The sequence below is a fragment of the Callospermophilus lateralis genome, chromosome 11, assembly GCF_048772815.1.
Source record: "Callospermophilus lateralis isolate mCalLat2 chromosome 11, mCalLat2.hap1, whole genome shotgun sequence".
Taxonomy (NCBI): domain Eukaryota; kingdom Metazoa; phylum Chordata; class Mammalia; order Rodentia; family Sciuridae; genus Callospermophilus; species Callospermophilus lateralis.
The window spans coordinates 61330177-61357268 of record NC_135315.1 but is presented as its reverse complement, the minus strand read 5'-3'; the positions used below and the strand labels follow the sequence as shown (position 1 = coordinate 61357268).

The window sequence follows — 27092 nt, the reverse complement described above, 5'->3', positions numbered from 1 at the left end:
CAAACAAAGATGTTGTGTCCGCCAAATACTAAAAAATAAATATTAAAAAAAAAAAAGAATGGTATGATGGACACTGAGCCAGTGGAAATAATGGAGGTGACCTAAGCATCACACCCCTCTTTTCACTGGAGTGGGTTTTTACAGTTTTGTGGAGCACAGTGGGGACTCTCCACTGGGGAAAGCCACTCTATCCGTATTATTACCTTCCTCCTATCCCAAGCTCCTAAGGTTTAAGAAGACACACTTTGATATCAACAGCACTGGGGCATAAATCCTTTCTCCTTTGTGATGTGTGTGTCAGAGGATGAATTGGGGAATGCATCATTAGCTCCAGTTACACCTGGAAAAAAAAATGAGCTCAGATGGGAAAACTGACCCCAGTCAGAAAGCATGGGGGGGGGCACCTTTGCTTCTAGGATCACCTGCGCCATTCTACACACACACACACACACACACACACACACACACACACTTCATTGACCAATACTGACAACTGTGAGTAATCTGGTTCATTCTCGCAGCTTGTAGGAGTAGCCAGGGAATAGGGGGAAGCCTAAGTGTTGAAACCACAGGTCATGACCTCGCCTGCAGAGGCTGATGACATCCCCTCCCAAAGTCTTGATGTCTAGGGCAGAGAGTCATCAGTCTGCAGGACTCCACCCCATCTCTTCCCTGAATTCTCAGTGATCTCTCCTGCTCTGCTACCACTTACCTGACAGGATGGTCTTTGGAGGTCTCAGGCAGAATGTCCCTTTCCAAGAAGGGAGACCACTTTAAGGAATGAACCTGCAAAAGATGCTGCCTGTTGTCAATGGAGGGTGTTCCAGGCACCAGCAGGATAGGTTGGGGAAGAGAGTTTGGGACCAGTAATTTCCCTGTGGGTCCTTAGAACCCATCATAGAGGCAAGCACTGAACTATACTCCCATAAGATGGTGCCCTTGACAAGCTTCAACCCTCTGAGCCTTGTTCTCATTTTCTACATAATGGGATTGGTGATCTGTTCCCTTATCATAAAAAAAAAAAAAAGGAATCTCCTCATGAGCATGGTGAATTGGTCTGAATTTCAACACGATTACAGGCCTGATTTGAACATGAATCGTGTTAATCATGCAAATGGTGACAGCTAGTCTTAGGCAGGACTCTGAGTAGAGTGAGGAGCCCCTGGCTGGAGGCAAGGCAAGCCAGGGCTACTGGTCTCCCTATCCTCAAAATGGGAAGATCCTTGAAGGCTGTGTCAGGCTCCAAGTAACAGAAACTCACCAACCATGGCTTAAACACTTGAAGATTCATTTTTTTTTTTCATCATTAGAAGTCCAAATGACTTTGCTGACCCGGGTTTAGCAGCTCAGTAATGCTTATCAGGAATTAGACTCTTTCCACTTTGCTATCATTCTCTTAATACTCTGCCTCTCCTGACTCATGGTTAAAAAATTATTGCTTCATTCCTACCATCAGGTGGGAGAGGGACATGGTAGCTCCATCTGTTCCCTATCATCATGAGTGCAAATGCCTTCCTGGTATTCCCCAGCAGATCTCACTCAGAGAGAACTGTGTCACATGGTCACTTTCAGCTGCAGAAAGGCTCAGAAATCATTTAGGTAGGAATATTGCTGCCCCCAATCAGAGCTTATTAGAAAAGAAGAGGTCAAGAATAGACATTGAATAGATGGCTCACAGGCAAAGGGAGACAAGCAAGAGGGTAGGTGAGAGGCACTCAAGTGCTCAAGACCAAAATTAGGCATCTTCAAGGGGGCCTTACAGGCTGACAGCCTGGGGTGTCAATGGGCCTGGGTTCCCCAACAAACCTCTACAGACTTGTCCATTCTGGGTTGATTCTTGCCAAGGGCACCAACTGATTGGATTCAGTTCAATCCTTTTTAAAGGCCCACAAAAGGAGTTCCTGGTTCCAAACTCTCCTCCCCAACCTGTCCTTTTGGTGCTTGAAATACCCCCATTGACAACAGGCAGAGAGGTGAAGCTTCCCTCTCCTGGAGCCCAGGGTCTCCTGGGAAACGAGCAGTAGGGCCAGGCATGGCTATGAGACTGGCCAAGAGCATTCAGCCCGTTCCTTGATCTCCACGCCCCCCACCGCAAAACCCAACACTCTCACACACACAGTCACACCATGACACACGTACTCATATATCCACATGTCCACATTCACAGAAGTATGAACATGTTCGGACCCCCATGGGGATGCCCTCAAAAATACAGGGACAGCACTCTACTCATACATTCACACCCACGGATACACATTGCTCTTACATATACATTTACATTCTCACACATAGGGATTTGCAAGAACACACAAATTTGCATAAATACACATACACACAAAAGCACACCGTCACACTCAGGGACCGTACATACAAGTGCCTGGGACAAACTCTGGGTACACACACAGGAATCTGCACTCAAGGACAACTCATACACAGGACACGCAGACCCACACACACATTCCTCCTTCTTCCAGTTCTCCCTGATCTATCTTTGCCTCAACACAGAGAGGCCATGACAACCTGTCTTTCCCCCATGTGTCCCAGAAAATAGGAGGGAATGATTTCTGCCTAAAAGTGCCTTACACATAGGGCATGGAAGCATATTCCTTCAAAGAGGCAAAGGCCTGCTATGAGGGCCAGGGATTATAAAAATCCCAGATCTGGGGAGCCTGCAGTGGGCCCTTGGCCTGTTTGGCGGGAAGGTGATGGAATGGGGGTTCTAGAGGCTGCTGCCTGGGGCTCAGCTCCAAAGCAGTGAGGCTTGATGAGGGCATAGGCTATATTGTGGGTGATCTGCTCACAGGATGTATAGCAGCCCAGTGGGCAGCATTTGCATGCAGCCATCCCTACAGGGACAGAATGATGAGGAATATGTTTTTGATGGAGGAAACAGCAAGAAGCAATATCCAGAAACTATCTGTCCCTGACTTCCAGAGGTCTAACTGGATGGGGTGACCTCATGAACTGATGGCTCCAGACACAGCCTGGGGCTTCCCCCTGCTTCCACTGCTCTTCACAGCCAGTCCACTAGGATCTGGGGACAGGGAGATGGAGCTCATTTTGTCTCAGTGCCTTACGTTCCATCCTGAATGCCTATATCAGTCCTGAGGCTAAGTACTTTATAAAGAAAATAGGTTTATTTAGCTCATAGTTTTGGAAAAGCTTGAAGTCTAAGATGGGGTGGCCTCATCAGTTTGGCCTCTGTCAAGAGCCCCCAAACTACATCCCATCGTGGTGGGTGGTATCATGGCAGGAGTACATAGAGAAGAGATCACCTGGTGAGACAGGGCCAGAGAGATTCAAGGGCCAGGCCCACTCTTTCACAACTACCCATTCTCAAGAGAACTAACTCACTTCTTAAGACCTCCAAATTTTGAGCGCAATAAACCTCTTTTCATTATAAAGTGCCCAGAAAGGATTAATACAAGTGTCATTAATCCCTTCTAAGGGCAACACCCCCCAATGACTTAATTGCCTTGTATAGGCCCCACCTTTTACCAGGCCTATATTACCTCCCAATCTTGCCACCCTGAGGACCACACTTTCAATACACCTATCCTTGGGGGGATAGGCCACACCCCAAACCATGGCAGCACCACTGTCCTCAGTGGTTGATCCTGATCCTGATGTTACCCATCACAGAACATTGCCCAACACTCTCCTTGGATGAAGGGGGTGGAGAGTTATATCTGCTCTCTATCCTCTGAAAGAATCCAAATCTTTGAGGGACGCAGACAATAAATGTCATCAGAGATGTCAACCCATAGCCAAACGCCCGTCCTCTTGGCTTTCTTTCTCCTCCTGGTCCTCCCCATCTCTCTGGCATGGTGGCACCTGAAGATTCAGACCAGTGTCCTCTCTTCCCCTCCCTCTGCTTGCTCTCTCTCCATCAGACCACGTTCAACCCTCCTCCAGATCCACCTCCAATGCTCCCCAGACTTCTCCCCATGGATACCTCTAGAGCTTCCTCTATACACCAGTCTTTCAAAAAACAACATAAACCATTTTCCTGCCATAGCTTGCCCATCACATGAAGTAAACCCTATTACAGAGCCTGTGCATGAAGAATTAAAGGAGGATGACTTCACGGTGTCAGTCAGCAAAGGGACAAGATTCCCCGAGTCCAGGGTGTGGTGGCAATTCTAGCTTGTCTGGCTTCCTGTGAGATCATCCCTTCCATCCGTCTGTGATCTGTTCCCTATCCCGTTTCCTCTCTCAGATTTTCAGGAAATGACTGAGGAGCATGGCAGGTCCAAAGGCAGTTGGGGTGTGGATCAGGATGGGGGTAGCTAGGAACCCTGCTCTGAATATCCCAGGAAGAGAAAATGGCCCAAGGACTGGGCAGGCCAAGTCAAGCAGGGACCATCCAGAAGCAATTGAGAATCTCTATCTTCTCTCATCAGGCACCTGGATGTGGGGTTGCTAGATAAAATATAAGATGCCCATTTAAATTTGCATTTAAAAAATAAGAAATAAATTTTGAGTTATATATATCCTAAGTATTGCATGTGCCCTATATGTTCATTTTCTTGATGTGATGGCCCTATCTGGATACCACATCCTCCCAGGTGTTTTCCTCACAAGGGATGCTATAAAAACCCTCTGCTCAAACCCTCCAGCAACTCAGGCCTTGTGTTACCTGGGTCTGCCAAGTTCTCTGATCTCATCTTCTAGGCCAGCAGTATGCTGACAAAGTGGCTCTATGAAAAAAAAAAAGTAATAAAGTAAAAATATTAAAAAAAAAAAATAAAGCTCTGAGTTTAGCATTGGTCAATTTCCATGGTGTAAATATTCCTTCTTTGGCTGACTCCTAGTTGCCAACACAACATCACTGAATGCATAGATGGGAAGAGATTCACAAATGTCTCCACCAAGTCAGTGGAAGCTCCAAACTCCCCAGCCTCCCAGCCCACTTTCTTAGGAAGAGCCAGACACACACACACACACACACACACACACACACACGCACAGATTCCAGACCAGCTCTACTCTCACCTTGCTTGTGCAATCTTGTTAGGGCCTGTTGAGTCTCCTGTACAAGAGTTATTAACTTCCACCTCCTGTGGGGACTAGAGTGGGGACTATGTGGCTAAATAGCCGAGAAAGTACTTGGCAATCTCTGCAGTCCCTAAGCAACACAAGGAACCCGCCCCACCCCACCACACTCCACTATTTCTTGGTGTGGGGTGGGGAGTGTAACTATTAGAACCAAGTCTCCTACAACTGTCAGAGGTACTTATGGTCAGCCACAATGATGTGAAAGACATAAGTCATGGTTCTGTTGATTTTTCAACTGCATAAAAAATCAAAAATTTTCATCAAGCACAAAAGAAAACCAGGGTCACTTTGATTCTCCACTTAGATTCTCCTTGACTACTGCATGGATATGGAAACATTTTATTGATTTTACCACATCTGGGACATGCTTGTTTTTTTTTTAAGAAATAAAACCATCCTTCTGTCTTCCTCTATTCCAGCCTGGGCAATTTCAGTGCATTTAACAACTATGTTTTTCTGTGTTCTCCTTGTTCTCAGCAGTGACTTCTCCCAGAGAGCCTCTCCCACTCTTTCCACCACCTCTCTTTGGTTGTAATTCCTGAAAGAAGATGGAAGGAGTGGTATCACAGAGGAAGGAAAACCATCCATCCAGGACCCTAGAGAGCAGCCAGTAGTGCCACCTCCCACAAGCTACATGACCCGGGCCACACCAATGCCATACCATGCCCTCAAAGTGAGAAATTAGCCAGGCATGATGACATGTGCCTGTGATCCCAGTGGCATGGTTTAAATGAGGCAGGAGGATTGAGAGTTCAAAGCCAGCCTCAGCCACTTAGCAAGGCCCTAAGCAACTCAGAGAGAACCTGTGCTAAATAAAATGATTTTAAAAAGGGATGGGGATGTGGTTCAGTGGTTAAGCACTCCTGGGTTCCATCCCTGGTACTAAAAAAAAAAAAAAAAAAAGTGAGAAATTAAAAATAACCAAAAATGACTCTTCTTTGATTTACCTAGTGACTTTTAAAAATTTACCAACATGATGAAATAAGGAGATCTCCAGAAATGTGGAGGCTTAACATCTATCTTTTAAGAATGGGAAGTTCAAGCAACTGTGGACCCCAAGGCCTACAACTGGGAGTGGTGGCCTAGTGGTACATGAAGTTATGGCCCATCAACAGGCATTCCTGCAGACTGGCTGGGCATGTTTCAATCAGGCATCTGATCAGATTGGCTGTTGCCTGTGTTGTGTGTGCGTGTGTGTGTGTGTGTGCGCGCATGCGCATGCGTGTGTGTTGCTAAGAATTAAACCTAGGTCCTTCTGCATGCCAAGAAAATGTTCCACCACTGATTTATTAGCCTAACCAACGATATTTTAAATACCTCCCAATCTCAACAATTATTGGGTTCTAAAACACACCCTTTTATTCCTCTGGTTATTTTTACAACTGAACTGTTATGTTTTCTTAAAGAAGATAAATACTTCTGTTGGTCCTGGCTTTCATTAGAGGAAGAAAGTGGAAACTAGATGTGGAGATCAGCTTTTTAAACTCAACAGAAGCAGGCTGGGGATGTGGCTTAGTGGTAGAACACTTTGCCTAACATGCAAAGTGAATTTAGACTTGTTGATTTTAGACTGGTTCTTTATGGAAGTGAGGAATCAGCTAACTCAACACTTCATTCTAACTGCCCTTGCCATCCCATCCTATGACCCTGGAATGACAAATACTCAAGTTCCCAGACTCCCTGGCTGCTAGAGGTCTCCATGAGGCTAATGGGCTATGTGTGGAAGTCTTCATCCAACCAATGGTGCATGTCCCATCCTACATGGAGTCTTGCTGGGAATCCCCTGGCTACCCCCTCCTTCTGCCTGGAACATGGGCACTACATCTGGAGCAGAAATAGCCATTGTGGTCATGAAACAAAATCTGCATGCTAAAGAGGAGGTGGAGAAGGAAAATGGAATGTCAAGTTCTGGTCCATCTTGTGTTTGAGACAAATGATCCATATATATTTAAGCCCTAGTTGGGTTTTCTGTTACATGCTGTTGAATTTTGAGACTAACTGCCATGTTATGTGCCCAGCATGTGAATTGCTGGCACACTTCACATATCTGCCTGGCTTTGGCCAACATGGAGTTTGTATCCATTGGATTAAGGATTAAAATTTTTTAAGGACATATAATGTTTTTAAGAATTTGGCCAGTGATTCAAATTGCCTGTCTACACTACAAGTTGGATCCCAATTGCATCATTACCTTTGCCTTCATTTACTGAGCTCTGCTAGAGAAAGTCTTATGATTCCCACTTTCCTGGAAACTAAGATTCAGAGAGATTGAGAAATCAGTCCAAAGTTACACAGCTGTTGAAGGTCAGAGTGTGGATTGGAACCCAGGCTGCCTGGCTTCTCTAAAGCTCCCTCTGCTGGTTAACTCCTAGAATAAGCTGCTCTATGAGCATCCTTCCTTGAATTTGAGGGATTAAGGGGTCATGCTCAGCCCCTGAGTGAGCCCCTTCAAATGTCTTAATGGGACAGTGAGATAGTCCAGGCAATGCTCTCCTTTACTAACGAAAAATATGAGCTCCACAATAAGGCAATAACTGGCCCAGGGTCAAACTCCATGACAGGGATAGGCTGAGGGCCCTGTACCCTATTCTCTGTCCCAGACCCATACCTGCTTATGCTGTTGCTCTGCCAAAGCCTGGGAGCTCTGAGCATTCTCTCTCTGCTTCTGATTCTAGGCCCTTCCTCTAGCTGAAACCTGAGGGCTCAGGTTCACAAGGTCCTAGAGTCCTCCAGAGTGTTCTCAAAGATCCTCCACTTGTCCATTCATTCATGAACAAGCCCTTAGTGGTGGTTCCAGTGCACCCACCATCCACTGGACACCAGAGAGCTGAGCCTGGTCAGGGAGAATGAGTCAGACTACTAGTGAGATAGTTTGTGACTGAGGGACAAGGGGAGCCACGAGAAGGTCCCTGAACCAACTTGGAGGGTCTGAAAAAAAAGGCATCCTGGACAAGAGGGCATTAATCTGTCTCTTGAAGTTCATTAGAAAGATTTTAAGCAGAAAAAGCAGAAAGGACATTCCAGGCACCAAGGAATAGCATCTGCAAAGATGAGCGGTGCAGAAGGCTACTGAATCATACACTTCAACCGTGGTGGACTGTAGGGTATGCAAATTTCTCCTCAATAAAAAATAAACCCAGGCTGGGGTTATAGCTCAGTGTAGAGCCCTTGCCTAGCACTTGTGAGGTACTGGGTTTGATCCTACATAAAAATAAATAAAATAAAGGTATTGTGTTCATCTACAACTAAAAATATTTTTTAAAAAATAAAAATTAAAACCTCTCACCATTGCTAAGAAGGTGGTGCTCAGGTATCTGGGGCTGGGAGACGGAGGTGGAGGCAGAAAGAAGGGCCTGAGGGATCCACCAAGGATAGGCCATAAGCCTGGTCTAAACCCCAGGCTGTAGAGATTCCTAGAAGAAGTTGCTCTGGGGACTTTCTCCCTTGAATTTGAGGGAGGAAGACTTCACACTAAGTTGGGTTTTGAAGGTTGAATAGGAATTCTCCAGGTAGATAAGGTGTGTCCCCTCCACAGAAGGGTAACAAGCAGAGGCAGGAAGAAAGAACGAAAGGTTTTCCAGAGGAATGACTTGGGGACTTGGAGTTACAAGGATCCCCCAATTCAATTCCCCACTCTGCTTCCAGCTCACTGTGATCCGGAGAAGTCATTTCCTCTAAGCGTCAATTTCCCCAGCTGTGCAGGGGAGTTAGGAGCCCTGGCCTTGTGGAGCCCAGCAATCAAGGGAGCTCAGAGCTTCACCGGATATACAGATTATGAGTGGTTATTTATCTCAGCCAGTCACTCTCTCTGCCTCTCACCTTAGACAAAAGGCAGGGCTAAAAGGAGTCCCTTGTCCCTTATAACCAGGATGGGATCCTAGCAGGAAGAGCTGCAAAGCCCACCAGTACCAAGGTCTGTAGGCAGGATGTCTACCCATAAGTCTGAGATCAGGCCCTGCTGGGACAGCTTCCTCTTTCCCAGGTCAGTTCTCCTTTGCCCGGTGACATGGGCCTTATGGGGACAGTGAGGAGGAGACACTAGAGGAGTTAAATTTCCTAGACTGACGAGGAGGAAGCCAGACCCAGCTGGAGATTCAACCCAAGACAATCTACAGATATGGCTCCTGCTGCTGTTGCTGTTATTTGGTAAAAAGCTGTGGGTGAGGGTGGGGAAGTGGACAGGAAAGGAAAGAACTGTTACAGAGGGGACTGTCCAAACCCAAGGTCTCTTAAAACCAGTAACCTGCTAGGTGGTGGTGCACATTTGTAATCCTAGCTACTTGAGAGGCTGAAGCAGGAGGATGGCAAGTTTGAGGCCAGCCTGGGCAACTTAGCAAGATCCTATCTCAAAATAAAATTAAAAAGGCTGGGGATATATCTGAGTGGAATAGTGCTCCTGGGTTCAATCACCAGAACCACCCCGCAACTGATACACACAATTTTTTTTTTAAACCAGTAACCTGATCTCTGTTCTGAGTCCAGAACAGAGAAAGTGATAGTTAGCCGAGGTGTCTAATGTAGAGGGAGGAGCTCCATGCAGATTGGGCATGACCTTTGAAGATCCCAAGGGGGGGGGGGGGTCCTGATTAACAGTATGTAGTAAATGGAGGGTACTCTAAAGGAGGCCCAGCTGCCTGAGTAAGGAGTGAGTTTCCTGTCTTGACAGAAAAGCAAGCAGATGTAGACACTCATCTATTATGCACCTCTGGGTAGGAAGAAGGGAGCAGGTTGTGGGGCCATGGGGGTGGGGAAGAAGTTTAAAAAAGATTTCACAAAGCTGGGTTTTGAAGGTTGAATAGGAGTTCTCTAGGTAGATAAGTCAGGGGATGAAATGCTAGGTAGAGGGAGCAGCTTGAAAAACCATAAACATCCCAAGAACTATGTTTAGGAATAAAAATAGCTAAAAACATGTCCAACTTCAGTATGTTCTAAGCACTGGACATCTTTAATTCTCACAACACTTCTCTGGTTGTTACGAAGAAGCTGAGATTCTCCAGGACACCAGTGCAGGCAGTCAGATTTCAAACTGGAGGTGTGAGTGGGAGCTAAGCTACAGAGGTCAGCAGGGGATGGATGGCAGGTTTGCAGGGCCCCAGGACCCAGAACTGAGTCCTGAGGCCTCATTCTTCTAAGTAGGGCCCAGACACATGGCCTTGGCAGGCAAGCATCTTCCTAGACAACCAGTACCGCTGTGAGGGGGCCCTCATCTCGCAAGACTGGGTGCTCACAAGTGCCAGCTGCTTTGGCAGGGGCAGCTCAGGGTGATGGTCAGCTGGACCAGGATAGAGGCCCTCAGCATCTCCACCTCCCCTTTACCCACTTCTTTCCACAGCTGGCCTCAGTCTCACTTCATCATGACCCTGGGTCCAAATCGATTGTGGTTGAACACGTGTGAGATCAAGTCTGGCATAGAGGAGCTGCTTCTGTTCCCAGAAGTGCCCGATGGCTCTGGGTTTGGTGGTCTGGCCCTGGCACAAATACCAAAACTTCCATTTCTCAACAGTTCTATGCAGCCTGTCCCCCTGGCCACCCGGCCTCAATCTTTCCTTCTGTGCGGGGAGTGCCAAACCCAAAGGTCTGGACCTGATATTCGTAAGGATGGGAGCAGAGGCCGGGGATGGTTGAGAGTGGTGGTAAATGCTGGGTTGGAGGAGGTAGCCAGGATGTAGCTGGGGAGTTTTCAGGGGTAATAATCCTCAGAGTCCCTGAGCCCCAGATAATGAGCTTGTCATGGATAGCTGCCTGTTAGCATCACAGATATGGAGATGCAGGGGGAGAGGATGGGAGGGACACCCGGCTCTGCCTCAATCTGCTTCCAGCCCCATCTCTGTATGAGCAGTTTACACTGGCACTACCTTGCCAGCCTCAGTGTGTTCCACATCCTAATGGTCTTCAAGCCTTCCTGATGGTCCTGTGTGAGAGTTCAGCAGAGGAGGATTTGAACTAAGAGTGAGGTGGCAATAGGGAGTGTCAGGACTGAAGGGAGTCCAGGGAGGTGTCTGGGGCCAGGAAGCCAGAGCACTGGAGGGGATGTGGGTAGGGAAGTTTCGCATGTATTAATAACCAGCCAAGCTGGACTGGTGCACAACCTGAAAGTCTGTCTGGGCTGAAGTTCTGCCTCCACCTCGTGCAGATTCCTATGTCCCACCCTGCGAGCTGCACAGTATTCAATTGAAATTGTCTGCACATCACAGACTGCAGAAGGGTCTTTCTTCATCAATTTGACTGCCCCAAACTTGATGATGTTCTGCCTTAGGGCTCCCATTGCACAAGGCCTCCTGAAGATCCACCTGAACTGGTGGTAAGGATTCCAGAAAATCCTGAGACTCCTTGCTCAAAGTCCCTTCTAATACCATTAGCCTCAGACCAGCCACCTTCCCACCCTACTCTGGTGTTTTTCATTCCCCAACACCCAGGAATCAGACTTATCTATACCCCTGAGAGTCATCCAAAGCTTCTGCCTATTGGTAAGATTCCCCCATTATGTAATCAGGTTCCAAACTATTGGCTGTCCCCAGTTTTTTGATAATGCAAGCATTTTGCCAAATTTTGTGCAATACCAAGCCTCAAAGCCCACAGTAAGGAAAGTTGAGTGAGGCTGGTAGAATCTGTGGGAGAAAGCATTGTAACTGCCAAGCTTTGGTGTGAGAAGGAGAGGAAGGGGGTATGAGCAAGTCCCTGGGGAGTTAGACAGTTCTTCCCTTGGGAACATGTGTGGCACTCGGGTCCCAAATTATCTGGCAACCCCTTGTTATCAGATGTGTGACCCCTGGTTACCCACAGCACCCCCCTATCAGGTATCCTTGCTCACCTAGCAGGAGGAGGGCTTCATTTGTTCAGGGCTGGGCTGTAACCACACCGTCTCTCTCCTACACAGGTGGCTATTGGGACTCCCTTGGTCTGCAGGGGTGTGATGAACTGGAGTCCCTGATGGAGGCTAGGTCTCCCTTGACATCTACACATCTGTTCCTCCCCTGATTTCCTGGATCCGAGATAAGGTCTCTAATGTTCTCTTTGACACCTCCACCAGGAGGCACCCTTGGATCTAGCCCAGAACTGGGCATTAGAAGAGTGACAGTCTTGTGAACCCCATGGGTGTGAATCATGAATTGGCTACTGAAGTGCTGTTGTGATTTGTCACCTCTCCTAAAACGAAGATGTGTAATCAATTATTCATTCACTCAACAAGTGGTTACCGGGAGTTTACTATGTGCGAGGCAACGAGGATGCAAGACTGATGTGGTCTCTGGACTCGGGGCTAGCATTCTAGTAGCAGAGGCAAGTATCAGCCCTAATTATAACAATAAATAAATGTGGAAATACAAACTCCGGTGAGCACCAAGAGCCGCTGGATTCTTGTGTTAACAGCAGCTGTGACCTACTGGGGAGGGGTGTTGGTGGCCGGGGGGTAACTGTGATTTGAAGAGTCCTGACAGATCCGTGAGCCCTGGCTGACTGTGGTGCCAGGTGCTGCCCCTCGGTGGGTCTCAGCTTCACCAGTTTCACACCAAGGACCTTGGATGTAAGGGTTCTTGAAGTCCCTTCCAAGTTTGTTTAATAAACACTTTACAGGACGAGGGTCTCAAAAGCCATAAAGGCACATCCCCTTTGTCTGAGGCCGGGATCTGCTTGGTTCTGAGCACCCCACCTTCAGCTTTAACCCCGACGGCTTGTGGTCGCACTGTCTGAGCACTGCAGCAACCTCCCTCCGCTTGGGTCTTTTGCATTCTTCGGGGTAGTGCCACAGCGACACCTAGGGGCTAATGAGCATATGTTTTTTTTTTTTTAACACATGGCTTCCGGCAGGCCTGAATTTGGCCTAGCTCCTCCCCTTCTAGTTCCGCCCTTCACAAGTCCCGCCCCCAGAAAGCACCCTCTGCGCCTGCGCAGCATTCCACACCCGACACTCTTTCGCCAAATTGCCGCTGCCAACAAACGTGTCCCTTGCGCCACGCCGTCTGTTTCCACAGCGATCCGGATGCCTCCTAGCAGCCGCGCTTGCGGCCAGGGTGGGTCTTACGAGCCCCGAGCCCTGCGATGGCGGCAGCGAGTCCTAGCGTCTTCTTACTCATGGTCAACGGGCAGGTGGAGAGCGCCCAGGTGAGCAGCCAAGGACCCCCGCCCGGGCCTGCCCCCAGTGTCCCCCCAGGACCCTTTCCGCAAGCCCGCTGGCTGGAGAGCCGCCGTGTCATTCCGCGGAACCTCTCAGTTACGCGGGGAGGAGAACCAGAACTTGAAGCTGGGCGCCAAGTTGCTGGGGATCCTTAGCTACGACGTGCAGGAGTGAAAACAGACCTCGAGAGGTTGAGCTGGCCCATAGGCTGCACGCGGCCAAGCCTGTGGCTCCGGGCTTGAACCGTGGCCACTTGGTTGAGTCACTGGCAGGAGCCTCCGGGGAATAATGGGAGCAGCGGTGGCCCGACTAGGACGCAGGGCCGCTTCCCAGAGTGAATGTGCCTGGGACGTCAGGACCGCGCCCCATCCTGGAACTTGGGTTAGAATCTGATGCTTTGATGAGTCAGATTTAACCTTGACAGCTTGGAATGATCCAGGGGACATGTGCCTGTCAGATCAAAGGGACGCTACTCTTCACCCCCTACACTTTATAAGAACCATTTATTACAAACAAATAAAGGCCAGCATTCACCAAGTACTCACTATGTACCAGACTCAGCATTCAACACTGTTCTTCATAACAATCCTTTGGTCACCATTGTATCCCCAGCACCCAGAAGACTCAATAAGGTATTACTAACATCCCCACTTTACAGCTGGGAAAACTTGCCAGGAGTAAAGGTGAGATTTGAACCCAAGGCCTTTCTGACAGCTTTACTGCACTGTCCTTCCAAGCTGTTTGTTGGAGGTGATGGTTTAGAGATAGCTTTCCCAGGCTTGATGCTCAGTAGGTTTTTTTGTCTGCCTTCCTGTTTCATCAGGATATTGCTCCATATGCCTACCCTGTCCACCCCAACTTTGGCCTATTGCCCAGTCTTATCCTCATTTCCTTCTGTCCCTTTCAGGGCTGGGTGCTCTCAGAACTTTCCACCCCCCATTATTCTTCTTTCTCTTCTTTGAACCCCTCCCTGTCCTCAAGCCCTTAGCTCCAGCGATATATATATGCTCTGCGATCTGATTGGCTCCCTGGATTTTCAGACCTTTTGCATCAACCCCATTCCCTTAGATTTTGTCTGTGCCCACCCCTGTATCAGGCACTGGGGACACAGAAAGGCATGAAACCTGTTGGCTCTTCACAGGTAAATGGAGTGATGGACATTGGCATAAGTATCCAGTGCCTTAATGGAGGGAAGTACAGAGGCTGATGGAACCAAGAAGTGACCCTTAAGTCAGACTGGGAGTCAAGGCAGGCTTCCTCAAGGGTGTTTTGAAGAATGAGTAGGAGTTTGCCCAATGATGGAATGGGAAGGGCATATCAGACAGAAGACAGAAACAGCAAAGAGGTTCAGGGGCAGTGACAGCCCAGGACTTTTCCCTCAGACTCTCCCATCTCAGTCTCCAGCCTCTGCTGAACTCCATGTCTACATCCCCAGCTGTCTCTTAGACCCCGCCCCTGGTGCCTCATGTTCACAGTTCCTATCATCTTCACTAGCATAGCCAATGTGCAGGACTCAGCTTGAACCCCAGTAAACAGAGTCACTATGGTTTTTCTGCAGTTTCCAGAGTATGACGACCTCTACTGCAAGTACTGCTTTGTGTACGGACAGGACTGGGCCCCCACAGCGGTAAGCTGGACTCTTGGTCCTCCTTTACTCACAGGCTTCATGACTGTTAGGGTTTCTGAAGGTGTCCATCCCTTCCAGAATCAACTGAGAGGTAGACACAAGGTCAGAAGGAATCCAAACATTTGTTCCTGGTAAAGCTGGAGAGGAGAGCACAGCTATCATGGAGCATCCCGGAAGTATGCACTTACCTGCATACTTTACCCTGTGAGTGCGCCCATGTCAGCAAAGAGGAAAATTGGACAGTGCAGGCAGGTCAGCCCTAGAGAGCTGTCTTGGTGGTAACCAAAGTCAGACAAAAGTCCCTGTCTTCCTGAGTATACATCCTTGGGATGGGGAGGATGGATAATAAGTAGTACAATATTGTGGTGTGTTAGCTAATGAAAAGCACAGGGGGTAAATGAAGTCAGGACACAGGAGGTATAAAGGAAAAGAGGGAGGTTGGAACAAGGTAGCCAGGAAAGGCCTCACTGAGGAAGTCACTTTTGAGTAAAGATCTGATGGATCTGGTTTTGGTCACCACTGTATCCCCAGCACTGGGTTCTATTCCAAGTACCACATAAAAATAAATAAATAAAATGAAGGTCCATCAACAACTAAAGGAAAAAAAAATATTAAAAAAGGCTAGGGGTATAGCTTAATGGTAGAGCACCCCTGGTACAATCCCTAGCCCCCCCACTCCCCAGAAGATGTTCCTCTGGCTTCTATGCTAAGACTAGACTGGGAGCAAGGACTAGAGCAGGGAAACCAGTTGACTGCTATAGTAATACAGATGAGAGAATGGTGGCAACAGTGGCGGTGATGAGAGGTGGTTCAATTTCAGGTATACTTTGCAGACAGAGCCACCAAGTTGTCCTGTTGAACAGAGGTAGAGTTTGAGATAAAGAGGAGTGAAGAATAAGACCAAGGCTTAGCCTAAGCACCTAGAAGTAGCATAGCCATTGTCTTTCTGCAAGAAGACTATGGATAGAAGTCTAATGATTCTTGGGAATCATCACCATATGACCACAGTGAAAGCCATTAAACCAAGGAGATCACCATGTACAGGTAAAGGAGCAGTCAAAGATGGAGCTCAGGACACTATGACATTATAGAGGGACCACCAGGTTGACTGATAAGGAGCCACCATGAATTACAAAGCCCCATAGGTGATGGCACAGTGATGTACTCTGTAATCCTAATGACTCAGGGGGCTGATGCAGGAGGACTGCAAGTTTGAGGCCAGCCTCAGTAACTTAGTGAGATCCTGTCTCAAAATAAAAACAAAAAGGTCTTGGGATATAGCTCAGTGATAAAGTACCCCGGGTTTAATCCCCAGTACAAAAAAAGAAAGAGCCAAAAAACAAAGCCCCATGAGACTATGGTGCCCCCAGAAACCAAGGGAAGAAAAAATATCAAGAAGCACATTGATCAGTTATGGTGACACATGTCTGTATTCCCAACTACTCAAAATATTCCTGGAGGTCCTAGGCCAAAGGTCTGACTCCGGGGGTCCCAACAAATCAGGCCTGGCCATTACAAAAAGTAATGATGAATAGCAGGAAAGAAACTTGACTCAATGTGGCCATATTGGGGAAATAAGTGAGATGAAGCATCTTAACCCAGGGGTACTGCCATGAGCTTCCAGGTTATATAGGTAAGGGAGCCAAAAGTAGCTTGAGTCAAATGGTGGTCTAGTTGATCATTATCTCAGGATTGGGGGTGGGAAGCTTGTGGGGATAAGAAAGTTGCTGTTGACAGGGGAGTAGTTTCTACTCATTGGAAGATGTTTCTCAACCAGGCCTGTTCCTGGAATCCAGGGTGACTCAGGGAGGAGACAGATGCAAAACGGGGGCAGAGATACATTTGCAGGCACAAATGAGGAGTCCAGTGTTTTTTGGCAAAAGCAGCCTCTGAGTCCTCATGATAGGAAGACTGAGGCAAGAGGATCATTTGAGCCCAGGAATTTGGGCCAGTCTGGGCAACATAGCAAGACTCCACCTCAAAAACAAACTAACAACCAAAAAAAAAAAAAAACATGGAGGAGAAGGAGAGAAAGAGGAAAAAGATCAATAACTTCCAGAAGACACCAGCTCTGTCAAATGCTGCTAATGGGTCAAGTAGAATGAGGACAGAAAAATGGCTTGGAGACAGCAATGTCAAGGCCACTGTTGTTATTCATAAAAACCCCTTTGGTACAGTGATGGAGCCAGACTGGAACAGGTTCCTGTAAGAATGGCCAGTAACTCCCAGCAGAGGACAGACTGCAGTCAGTGAGGGCAACAGCTCTTTCTTTCAAGGAGTTTGCTGTATGGGAAGCAAAAAATGGGTAGGTAGAGGAGAAAGTAGAGTCAAAAGACTGTGGTGGAGAAATAATGCACATATATGGGAATGACCTGGGAGGACTGGTGCTATAGGAGTGAGAGTACAAACACTGCCAGTGCCACTTCCTGCCATAGCAAGAGTAGATCAAGTACCTGGTGAAGGGCTAGCCTTTGGGGTCACCACATCCTGATGGGACTCTGCATAAAGTTTCCAGGCCTAGGAGGCTCTCCATTCCCTCTGGAGGCTCAGGTTTGGGTAGAAGGTAGATGAAAAAGCAGTCCTTCTGACTGCCTGCCCAAGATAAGGGGTGGGAGCTGTGTGATGCCTTCATCTCAGGCCAGCTGTCACTGTCATTGTCCCCACAGGGTCTAGAAGAGGGGATCTCACAGATCACATCCAAGAGCCAAGATGTGCGGAGAGTGCTTGTGTGGAACTTCCCCATCGATGTCACCTTTAAGAGCACCAACCCCTATGGCTGTGAGTCTGGGGGGCCCTGCAGTGACCGGGGTGGGGGTGGTGGCTAGAGCTGTTACACATTGCCCCAGGACAGCCTCTGCGTCATCTTGCACACCACTGTCCACGTCAGATCCTCACTCCTGTCATCTGGGCACCGGCTTTTGATGCACTTGCCCATTTAGTGCCACTTCTTCCTTACTCCCCCTTCCTTCTGAGTTTATTTGCTGCATGTTGTGCTATGACTTCTGAAAGTTCAGAGGTGGGTCAGGTTAGGCCAACTTGAGAGGAAACCTTAAAGAGCTGCCCTGCTGTAAGGAAAGATGGAAACTGAGCTACCTCAGTATTGCAGCCCCTGATTTGGTATTAAAGTTCAAGACTTGTTACAGCCCAGCACCTAGAAAAAGCAAATAAGAAATCTCTTTGGAAATTACTTCCATGTTTTTTTTTTCCAAAAATAGTATTTGATATACAATAAAGAGGCACACAGGAATCAAGACAATATGAATGATAAGACAGTGGAGACAGTATCTCCAGATACTGGAAGGTCAAGTACATTCTTAACATGATCAAAAGAGATAAAACACAGTACTTTCATGCTCTGCATGATGATACTTCTGTCATCAATGGACTGCTTAAATGATGGTGGTTCCAGAAGATTACATTGGAGCTGTAAAACTTTGCCTAATATTTTTACTGTACCTTTTCTATGTTTAGACTTTTTTTTTTTTAATTGAATCCAGGGACACTTAACCCCTGAGCTACATCCCCAGCCCTATTATTATTATTATTATTATTATTATTATCATCATCATCATTATTATTTTGATACTGGGTGATGAACCACTCAGCCATATCTCCAGCCCTCTTATATCTTATTTACAGACAGGGTCTCACTGAGTTGCTTAGGGCCTTGCTAAATTGCTGCAGCTAGCTTTGAACTCTTTTTTTTTTTTTTTTTTTAACATTTATTTTTTTTTAGTACTTGGCGGACACAACATCTTTGTTTGTACACGGTGCTGAGGATCGAACACGGGCCGCACACATGCCAGGCGAGCGCGCTACCACTTGAGCCACATCCCCAGCCCCAGCTTTGAACTCTTGATCCTCCTGCTTTAGATTCCCGAGCCACTGGGATTATAGGCATGTGCCACTGCACCTGGCTTATTTTATTTTCAGACAGGGTGTCATTAACTGCCAAAGCTAGCCTTGAATTTGTGATCCTCCTATGACTGCAGCCTCCTGAGTTCCTGGGATTACACAAACTCATACAAGAGAATTGAAAATCCCAGAGGCTAGGGAGGCTGAGGCCAGAAGATTGTGAGTTCAAAGCCAGCCTCAGCAACTTAACAAGGCCCTAAGCAACTCAGCGAGACCCTGTCTCTAATAAAATACAAAGACACTGGGGATGTGGCTCAATGGTTAAGTGCCCCTGGGTTCAATACCCGGTACGCTCCCCACCCCCAAAAAATTTGATTTCTGTGTGCTAGCAATAAATTTTAAAATGGTATTTAAAAAATATATTCTTTATAGGGCTGGGGATGTAACTCAGTGGTGGCATGCCTGCATAGCATGCATGAGGCCCTGGGTTTACTCCTCAGTACATACCAAAAACAACAAAGATTATGTAATTTATAATAATATCAAAATTAACTGGTCCTACCAGATATCAAATGTCAACTATAAAGCACAATAATAAGATAGTGTAAATGGTTTGGGCATGGGAAGAGATAAGCATATTCCTAGAGAGCACCAGGACAGACTTAAGTTTATGTAGAGTTGATTCACAACTAAGGTGGCATTGCAGAGTGGGAAGGAAAAGAGGACCTTTTCAATAAATGGTGGTGAGACAGTTGGATACACATAGAAAAGATGAATACTGACCTCAGGTGAATCTAACCATGAAAGCAAAACAAGCTTTGGGAGGATAGCCAATGGCCATGATACCGAAGTAAGGGAAGGTGTTCCAGGAGCATTCTGTAATGGAGGAGTCAGTGAACTTGATCATTAAAATTAAGAGCTTCTGTTCATCAAAATACATTAAAAGTGCAGACAGGGCTGGGGTAAAAGTAAAGGTGTGGTTTCTACCACTCTCCGCGGTAGAGCGCTCACCTAGCACTTGTAAGGCCCTGGGTTCAATCCTCAGCACCACATAAAAATAAATAAATATATAATAAATAAATAAATAGAATTAGGACTCACACACATCCGTACTATAAATTAGTAAGAAAGCGGCCATCTAGTAGAAAACTGGGCAAGAGATTTGAACAGGGTTAGCTTTTTTGTTGTTGTGACCAAAATACCTGACAAGAACAACTTGAGGACAAAAAGTTTATGTTGAACTCACATGCATGGGATTAATTAAACTCAATTGCTCTGGACCCAAAAGGGCCACAGGGAAGATGCCCCTTTCCAGGAGATGCCCCTAGTCATCCACCCCCTCCAGCCACGCCCCACGTGCCTACATTTACCACCCACAGTCCATTTCAAACTAGGATGCACTGATTAGGTTACAGCTCTCACAGTCCATCCATCTTACCTGGGAATATTTCTGCATTAACACAGGAGCTTTGGGATCCACCAGATATCCAAACTACAAAAGGCAGGTTCTTTACAAAAGAAGACATTCAAGTGAACAAGAAACAGGGGAAAGTCTCAACCTTATTGAGAAAATCTTTAAAATACTTGGGGGCAGGAAATGTAGCTCACTAGTAGAGCACTTGCCTTACCTGTGGGGCCCTGGGTTTGATCCCAGGTGGACGGCCACTTTCTTGCTGATAATAGTATGGATGCATGCAAATCCTGTGACTTGTCTTTGCACTTTTAATGTCTTCTGATGAACAGAAGCTCTTAATTAATGCCTGTAATCCCAGGAGCAAGAAAAGATAACAAAAAAGAAAGAAAGAAAATGTAAATTAAAGCTACAGTGACCTCCCACTGTTCACTCCCCAGAGTAGCTAAAGTTTAAAGAAAGATATGCCAAGACCAGTGAGGGTGTTGAGTAGTAAGGACTCAGCAAGCACTGCTGGTGAGCGGGGCATGTTGACACCATCCTCTTGGAAAATAGATATGCAGGCCTGCTCTGTGCAATTCCCTTCTTGGGTTTATACCCAACAGAAGGGTGCACAAACATGCCCAGAGCCTGTGCAAAGATGGTTAGCACCTCACTGCTTATAACAGCCCCCAAAGAAGGACTAGCATGAACAGTTAATGCCTTATATTCCAGTGGTGGAATATTATACAGCATCAGAAATGAACAGACCCCTGTACATGAAACCATTGGGTGAATCTCACAAATATAACCTTGAATTAAGGAGTCTGGGTACAAAAATGTATATACTGTATGATTCTTTTTATATAAAATTAAACAGTGGGTAAAACTGAAGTACTGTGTTTGGAATACATTCTTTGGCAGGGAAAGCTTAAAAAAAGTGAAGGTGTGGTTTCATAAAATTCAGAATTGCATTCATCTTTGGTGCAGGAGCAATGATAGGAAGAGAACAAACACCTCTGTAATATTAATCGAGGGCTTTCTATGCACTAGGAACTATTCCAAGGGATTTGTTGTTGTTGCTGTACTGGGGACTAAAGTCAGGGGCGTTCTACCACTGAGCTACCTCCCTTTTCATTTTATAGAGACAGGGTCTCACTAAGTTGCCATCCAACTTGCTATCCCCCTGATCTAGCCTTCTGAGTAGCTGAGATTACAGGCATGTGCCACCAGTCCCAGCTTCCAATGATTTAGAGATAAGCCAAGGAGCTGAGAGGTTAGATAACTTGCCTGAGGTTGCTCAGTAGTGGCTGTAGGTTGGAAACTTGGCCAGCCCATACACATAGAGACAGAGGAACTAATTAGGTGAAGGCACTTGATGGACCTTCTTTGGTGTCAACAGAGGAAAGAACATTCCAGGTGTAACTTAGTATAAAGGTAGATACTTGCAAGTCCTCTGTCTTAGACATCTCCAAGAGAGCACCCTCCACCAGGGCCAATCAGAGCCAACAGAGGGCCAGTTTCTCTTACGCTGGGAGCTTCATCTCTGATGAAGGTGGTCACACTCAGGTATAATCTAATGGGCTCCTGGGTTCTGAAGCATTTCTGTATCCATCAAGTGTCAGAGCTGGGACAGCATTTTGGCTTCATCTCCCCATGCTGTGAGCCGAGATATGGAAAATACCTGCCCAAGTACCAGCAGAGGCACGGGAAATAGCAGGGTGGGCAGAAGCCCTCAGTGCAGTTGAGGTTCTCATATCCCTTCCTCAAGCAATCTGCTGTCCCCAAGGCTTTGAGTGCCATCCTCTGGACATACTCTGTTGCCTGCCTTGCACCTCTCCTGATTCCCACCTGCTGACCCTGGTCTTGTCTTTCCCAAGGGCCTCAGATCGTGCTCAGTGTGTATGGACCAGATGTGTTCGGGAATGATGTGGTCCGTGGCTATGGGGCGGTGCACGTGCCTTTCTCACCTGGCCGGTAGGTCCTAGAGTCCCTGGGCCACAGCCTGTACCTCATGGGTCCTTCATTCTTAGTCTTCAGGCTTGTCCTGAGGCAGTCATCCCTGCCGCTTCCATCTTGAGCTCAGACTGAGTCCCCAGTGCCTGGGCGGCTCAGCATGGAATGTGATTGGTGTGGCCTTTCTGGAAGGAGGCCACAGTGTGAGGCTCACACTGTCAGCCAGACACAGGTGGGAGGGGAGGAAATGGGTCCTGAAAAGAAAAGGACTCTGACCTCCATAAGGCTGCAGCCACACAGCCTGATCTGTGAGGATTCCCACTCACGGCCTGGTGGAGGCTCTGGAAGGGCCTTTACTTTCCTGTTCCTCACTATATCCATGTGGGAACACATTCATTACAGGCACAAAAGGACCATCCCCATGTTTGTGCCAGAGTCTACATCTAAACTGCAGAAGTTCACAAGGTGAGTTCTCTACCTGTAGCTAGATCACCTCCTGTTCTAGTGGGTCAATGGCTGTCATAATCCATGTGCCTGGAAACCTGCCAGGCCTTCGGGCTGCCCCAAATACTGGGGACAAATAGGAAAAGGTTTCTGGGATTTAGGGGCTGCTCAGTTACCGGTAACTTTTCTGGCAGCATAAGGCTATGTATTTTGATGTTGTTTGTTTTGCTGTTTGTTTTATTTTTTGGTACTGGGAATTGAACCCAGGAACGTTCTTCCACTGAGCAGCATCCCAGTCCTTTTAATTTTGAGACAGGTTCTCATTAAATTGCTGAGGCTAGCCTGCAACTTGCAAACCTCCCTGCCTCAGCCTCCCTCATAGCTGGGATCACAGGCATATGCCACCACAGTGGCAAGCAGTGCATTTTTACTCTGTGCTCTGTTAAAATTTTGTGTCAGATGGAGCAGAGGAAAAATTCGTGTCAGAAGGGAAAATGTTCACTCCAGAGTGTGACACCAGGTACAATCCAGCAGTGGGAGTCTGCCTTTTTAAAACAGTAACAGTGATCCCCGGAAGCTTTTATCAGTCAGCTACTAAATCCTTTATGTGTGGGAGCTTTAGGGAGAAGGAGGCATTTGAGCAGAGACAAGTGGAGCCAAGCGGCCACCCTGGGAAGACGTGGGGGCAGAATGTTCCAGGCACAAGGAACAGCAAGCACTGGCTGTGCCCTGAGGAGAGTGTGGGCTTAGTGCATTAGGAGCAGCCATGTTGCTATGGCCAGTAAGTGTCAAGGTGGCGGAGTGTCGGGGGGCCATCTGGAAGGCAGGGAGGGTCTTGTGGGGAGAGCCCAGGGGACAGATGCTGGAGGAAGCCCAGTGGGAAAGACTCTCATCCCCTACCACATGTAGGTAGGCACTTAGAAGGCAAACCAGGCCTCAGCTGACTGACTGGGGATTGCAGATGGAAGTGCCCCTCTGCTCACATGGGTGCAAGCCACCACTGCTCCCCGGCAGGTTGACAAGAAATGAAGGACCACCAGGGTTCCCAAGCAGCAATCAGCAAGTGGCTTCCTGCAACCTGGCCAGGATTAGAGTGGGACCTGGTCAAACCCTGCCAGGAAGAGGGACAGCTCAGAGCAGAGGAAGCCATGCTGAGCTTTGAGGTCTGCAGGAGGAGGAACAATGTTCTCCACTAGCCTCAGCTCAAGGATTGGGAGCCCACTGCCCCTAGGATCCCCTCTGGGAGTCCACCAGGTGGAAAAGGGCTGCTTAGCCAGATGCCCTGGATCAGTGTCAGTTGGAGATGCAATACCCACCCCCAGGGGTGTCCAGAAAACCTGGGAAGGTCATCAGGCTTGGGGAAGGGCTTTGAGAGTCCACACAGCCATCCTGCCATAGTGTTGCTGTGCTCCGCAGCCTCCAAAGGGAGAGTTTGGGCCTCCTGATGAGGTCCCTGAGGAATGTGTTCCATGCTGAGGAGGTAGGCCTGACAGCCAGCAGAGCAAGTGATCTTCTTGCCTCTACCTGAGGGATGGCAGCTCAGTGCAGTGCCATTTCCTGCCCTTTGCACAGGCTCTCAACTGTACAAGGCAGTGTGTGCTGCACTACGAAAACAGTGCAGTATAGGGGCACATGCCTGTAACCCAGCAGTTTGGCAGGAGGATTGCAGGTCTGAAGCCAGCCTCAGCAACTTAGTGAGGCTGTAAGCAACGGAGCAAGACCCTGTCTCAAAATAAAAAGGGCTGGGATGTGGCTCAGTGGTTAAGCACCTCTGGGTTCAATCCCCAGTAACAAATTAAAAAAAAAAAAAAATTTACATAAACAGGAGGTTCTGATGACAGAATCTTCTTGGATGTAGTATCCATGGAGATGCAGTCCATCGGTCCCTCCCTCAGGAGCATCCTCCAGAAGCTCCCTTCTCTGCTGTTCTACTACCCTCCCCCATCCAGCTTCCTTCAGCTGCTGATTGGTCCTCAGGGTGGGACTGGTCCCCCTGGCTCAGCCCTCAGCCACCTGTGAGGTGCATGCTGTTAGAGCCTTGTTCTGTGATGAAGATAGGCACAGAGAGGTGGGGCCCCACCCATCCAGTCTCCTGGAATGGACAGCTGCTGGCAGGAACTCTGGCTTTCCTGTACCACTCTGTCCCTCTCCTCAGAGCCTGGAGTCAGTGAGCAACACTCCCTTGCTCTGGTCTCCACACAACCTCCTGTCCTGCAGCCTTGTAGAACCTGCAGACAGAGCTCTGAGCCCCAAGAACAGAGCCATGCTGGCACCAGGGGAGAGGGTGGGCAGTGGTGTGGCTCGTCACCGTTACCAGGGGGCCTACCTGGCACTGCTCGTGGTGAGGACAGAGGCTCAAGGACACGTGAGTTATTCTCGGGTGACCAAGCTGGGAAGAATCTGCGTCTGCCTGACCCACCCAGCTGGGAATAGTGCACCTTGTTTGGCTGAGTGGGTGTGGCTGTGTCAGAGGTGCAGCCTTCATGCCCAGTCCTGAGGCCCTGGAGCTGCCAGGGCGAGGCAGGTGGTGCCTAGTTACCCTGTCCCTGCCCTGCCGCTGCAGAACTGTGGCCTGGAGAGTCACCGGGCATTTGTAGAGCAAAGCTCCTGTGAGGGGAACTTGACTGCCGGGGCCAGAACCTGTGGCTGAGTGCTGCCCTTAGCAGGGCCTGCCCACGGAGTCACTACCATGGCTGCCGCTCACAGCATCCCAGGGCCAGTTCCTACCAAGGAAGGGTAATGTTCAGATGGCAGTTGACAGAGTGCCCTCACCTCACAACCCCAAGAGGAAGGTACCAATATTATCCTCATTTTACACTTGACGAAATTGAGATGAGAAGTGACTTGTCCTAGGATCCCACACTACTCAGGGATGAAACTGAGGAGTAGATCTGGCCCCTCTCTCAAGTGGGGCCCTCCTTCCCAGGGATACTGGAGTTATGCTGTCCTCTCCCCCAAAGTTAGCTGTCAGCTTTCAAGGATTTCCACCTGGGTTCAGGCTCTACCTAGCCCAGCCCAGCCTCACCCCTCAGCTTTCGTCCCTCGTGACTGTGACTTAGACCCACAGAAGACTGGGCCAGAAAAGCCTGACACAAGGTGTGGGGCTGCAGAACACCTGAGACCTGGCAGAAGCCCTAGTAGGCTTCCAGTGGCCCTGCGGCCCAGACAGGGGACACCACCACTCTTGGTGTCCAGTTGGACAGAGGGAGGTTGGGCCCAGGGAGATTCTGCCCAGGTCCTGGCTCATAGGGGATACATTGGAGGAGAGATACTGGGTTTTGAAGCCCGGAGAGCCCATTGCCAGTATCTGAGACCAGAATTCCCAGGCAGGGCCCTGCTCACCCATATTTTCCTGTGTTCCCAGCTGGTTCATGGGACGGCGACCCGAATACACAGACCCCAAGGTGGTGGCTCAGGGTGAAGGCCGGGAAGGTAAAGCTTGGTGCCCTCCACCCCCATCCCCAGCCCAGAGGCAGGTTGGAGCCTGGGGAGGGACTAGGTGGGCCTCGAGCCCAGGACACTTGGAAAGAGATGGGGGATGAAGGCCAGGGATCTGCCAGGCACCTGCAACCTGGTACTTGCGGGAGCTAGCCTGAGAATTTTCCAAGAGCACCTCCCAGATGAGCGCCTGGTTGGAGCAGAGGGCTTGCCATGTCATTTACCCCACTGCAGCCCCTTGAATCCCCATGAGCACTGCCACCATCATTTTACAGAAGAGAATATTAAGGCTGAGAGAGAAACTCAAAGTATCCTGGGCTTGTCTACCACAGCCCAGCCTGGTTGATGCTGCCCCTCTGTTTCCAGTGACCCGGGTCCGTTCTCAGGGCTTTGTTACCCTCCTCTTCAATGTGGTGACCAAGGACATGAGAAAGCTGGGCTACGACACTGGACCTGTGGACACACAGATGCCATAGGACATCCCCTGGTGAAGGCATCTTCCACCTGCCCACCCCAAGTCTGGCCTGGTCTGCCCTCAAATGACCAAGAGCTTCTTTTCAGAGTTAGCCACAGCCTAAAGTGCAGCCTGGTGCTGTCGGGGGTTTGGGGACAATAAGATTGTTTTGTATAATAAAGTATTACATTTTCAGAAAGCCTAGCTGCCTTCAGACCTCTCTCCTCCCCAGTCCTTCAGGGCACTGTGAGAGGTGAAAACTGCAGGGGGCTGCACACCAGGATGGCCAGTCAGGACCAGAGCTTTGATGTGACACTGGCTCTGCTGCTCACAGCCAGGGTGTGGCCTTTTTGACACCTCAGTTCTCATCTCTAAAATGGACACATCACCCACCTCAGGTATGAAGTAGAGTCACTTGCTCAATGCCTGACGCTGTGCCAATTGCACCCCATGACTACCTGCCTCCTTGGGCAAGGAGAAAGTCCTGTTGGCAGGAGTTTGATGGCAAGATACCCTGAGGACAGTGACCCCCAGCCTGCCCTCTTCCTGCCTCCCCCACACAGCCTGAGGACAGAGTCTGGAAACCTTCCAAAGGTGGGAGGCTGCTCACTGAAATGCAACTTTCTGGCAAATCCCACAGCCCAACACCCCTGGCATCCATGGGGTCCTGGGCCACCTGCAACAGGTCTCTGTGACCATAGCAGGAATGCCAAAGACTGAGCCTCCTCACCCCCACGCACATGTCCTGGCATATCAT

At 48.5% G+C, this 27092-nt stretch overlaps 1 protein-coding gene across 2 annotated transcripts; it reads left to right on the top strand.

The window, feature by feature from the left end:
* Positions 1-12971: 12971 nt before the first annotated feature.
* On the top strand, positions 12972-26534 carry B9d1 (B9 domain containing 1). Of its 2 annotated transcripts, none has more exons than XM_076870825.1 (7): positions 12972-13158; positions 14730-14798; positions 17465-17576; positions 21924-22020; positions 22402-22464; positions 25808-25875; positions 26248-26534. In XM_076870825.1, the coding sequence occupies exons 1-7, from the start codon at positions 13096-13098 to the stop codon at positions 26355-26357; spliced, it is 582 nt and encodes a 193-aa protein (XP_076726940.1). In that variant the 5' UTR covers positions 12972-13095; the 3' UTR covers positions 26358-26534. The 2 variants fall into 2 exon arrangements, with proteins under 2 accessions (XP_076726940.1, XP_076726941.1); XM_076870826.1 differs by having other exon boundaries at positions 26214-26301.
* Positions 26535-27092: the final 558 nt, after the last annotated feature.

Excerpts from the sequence above, each read along its gene's own strand:
- B9d1 (XM_076870825.1), top strand. The coding sequence starts at position 13,096 with ATGGCGGCAGCGAGTCCTAGCGTCTTCTTACTCATGGTCAACGGGCAG. Across the intron at positions 17,577-21,923 it reads GAGCACCAACCCCTATGGCT|GGCCTCAGATCGTGCTCAGT; the intron begins GTGAGTCTGGGG and ends GTCTTTCCCAAG. Across the intron at positions 22,465-25,807 it reads AAACTGCAGAAGTTCACAAG|CTGGTTCATGGGACGGCGAC; the intron begins GTGAGTTCTCTA and ends CTGTGTTCCCAG.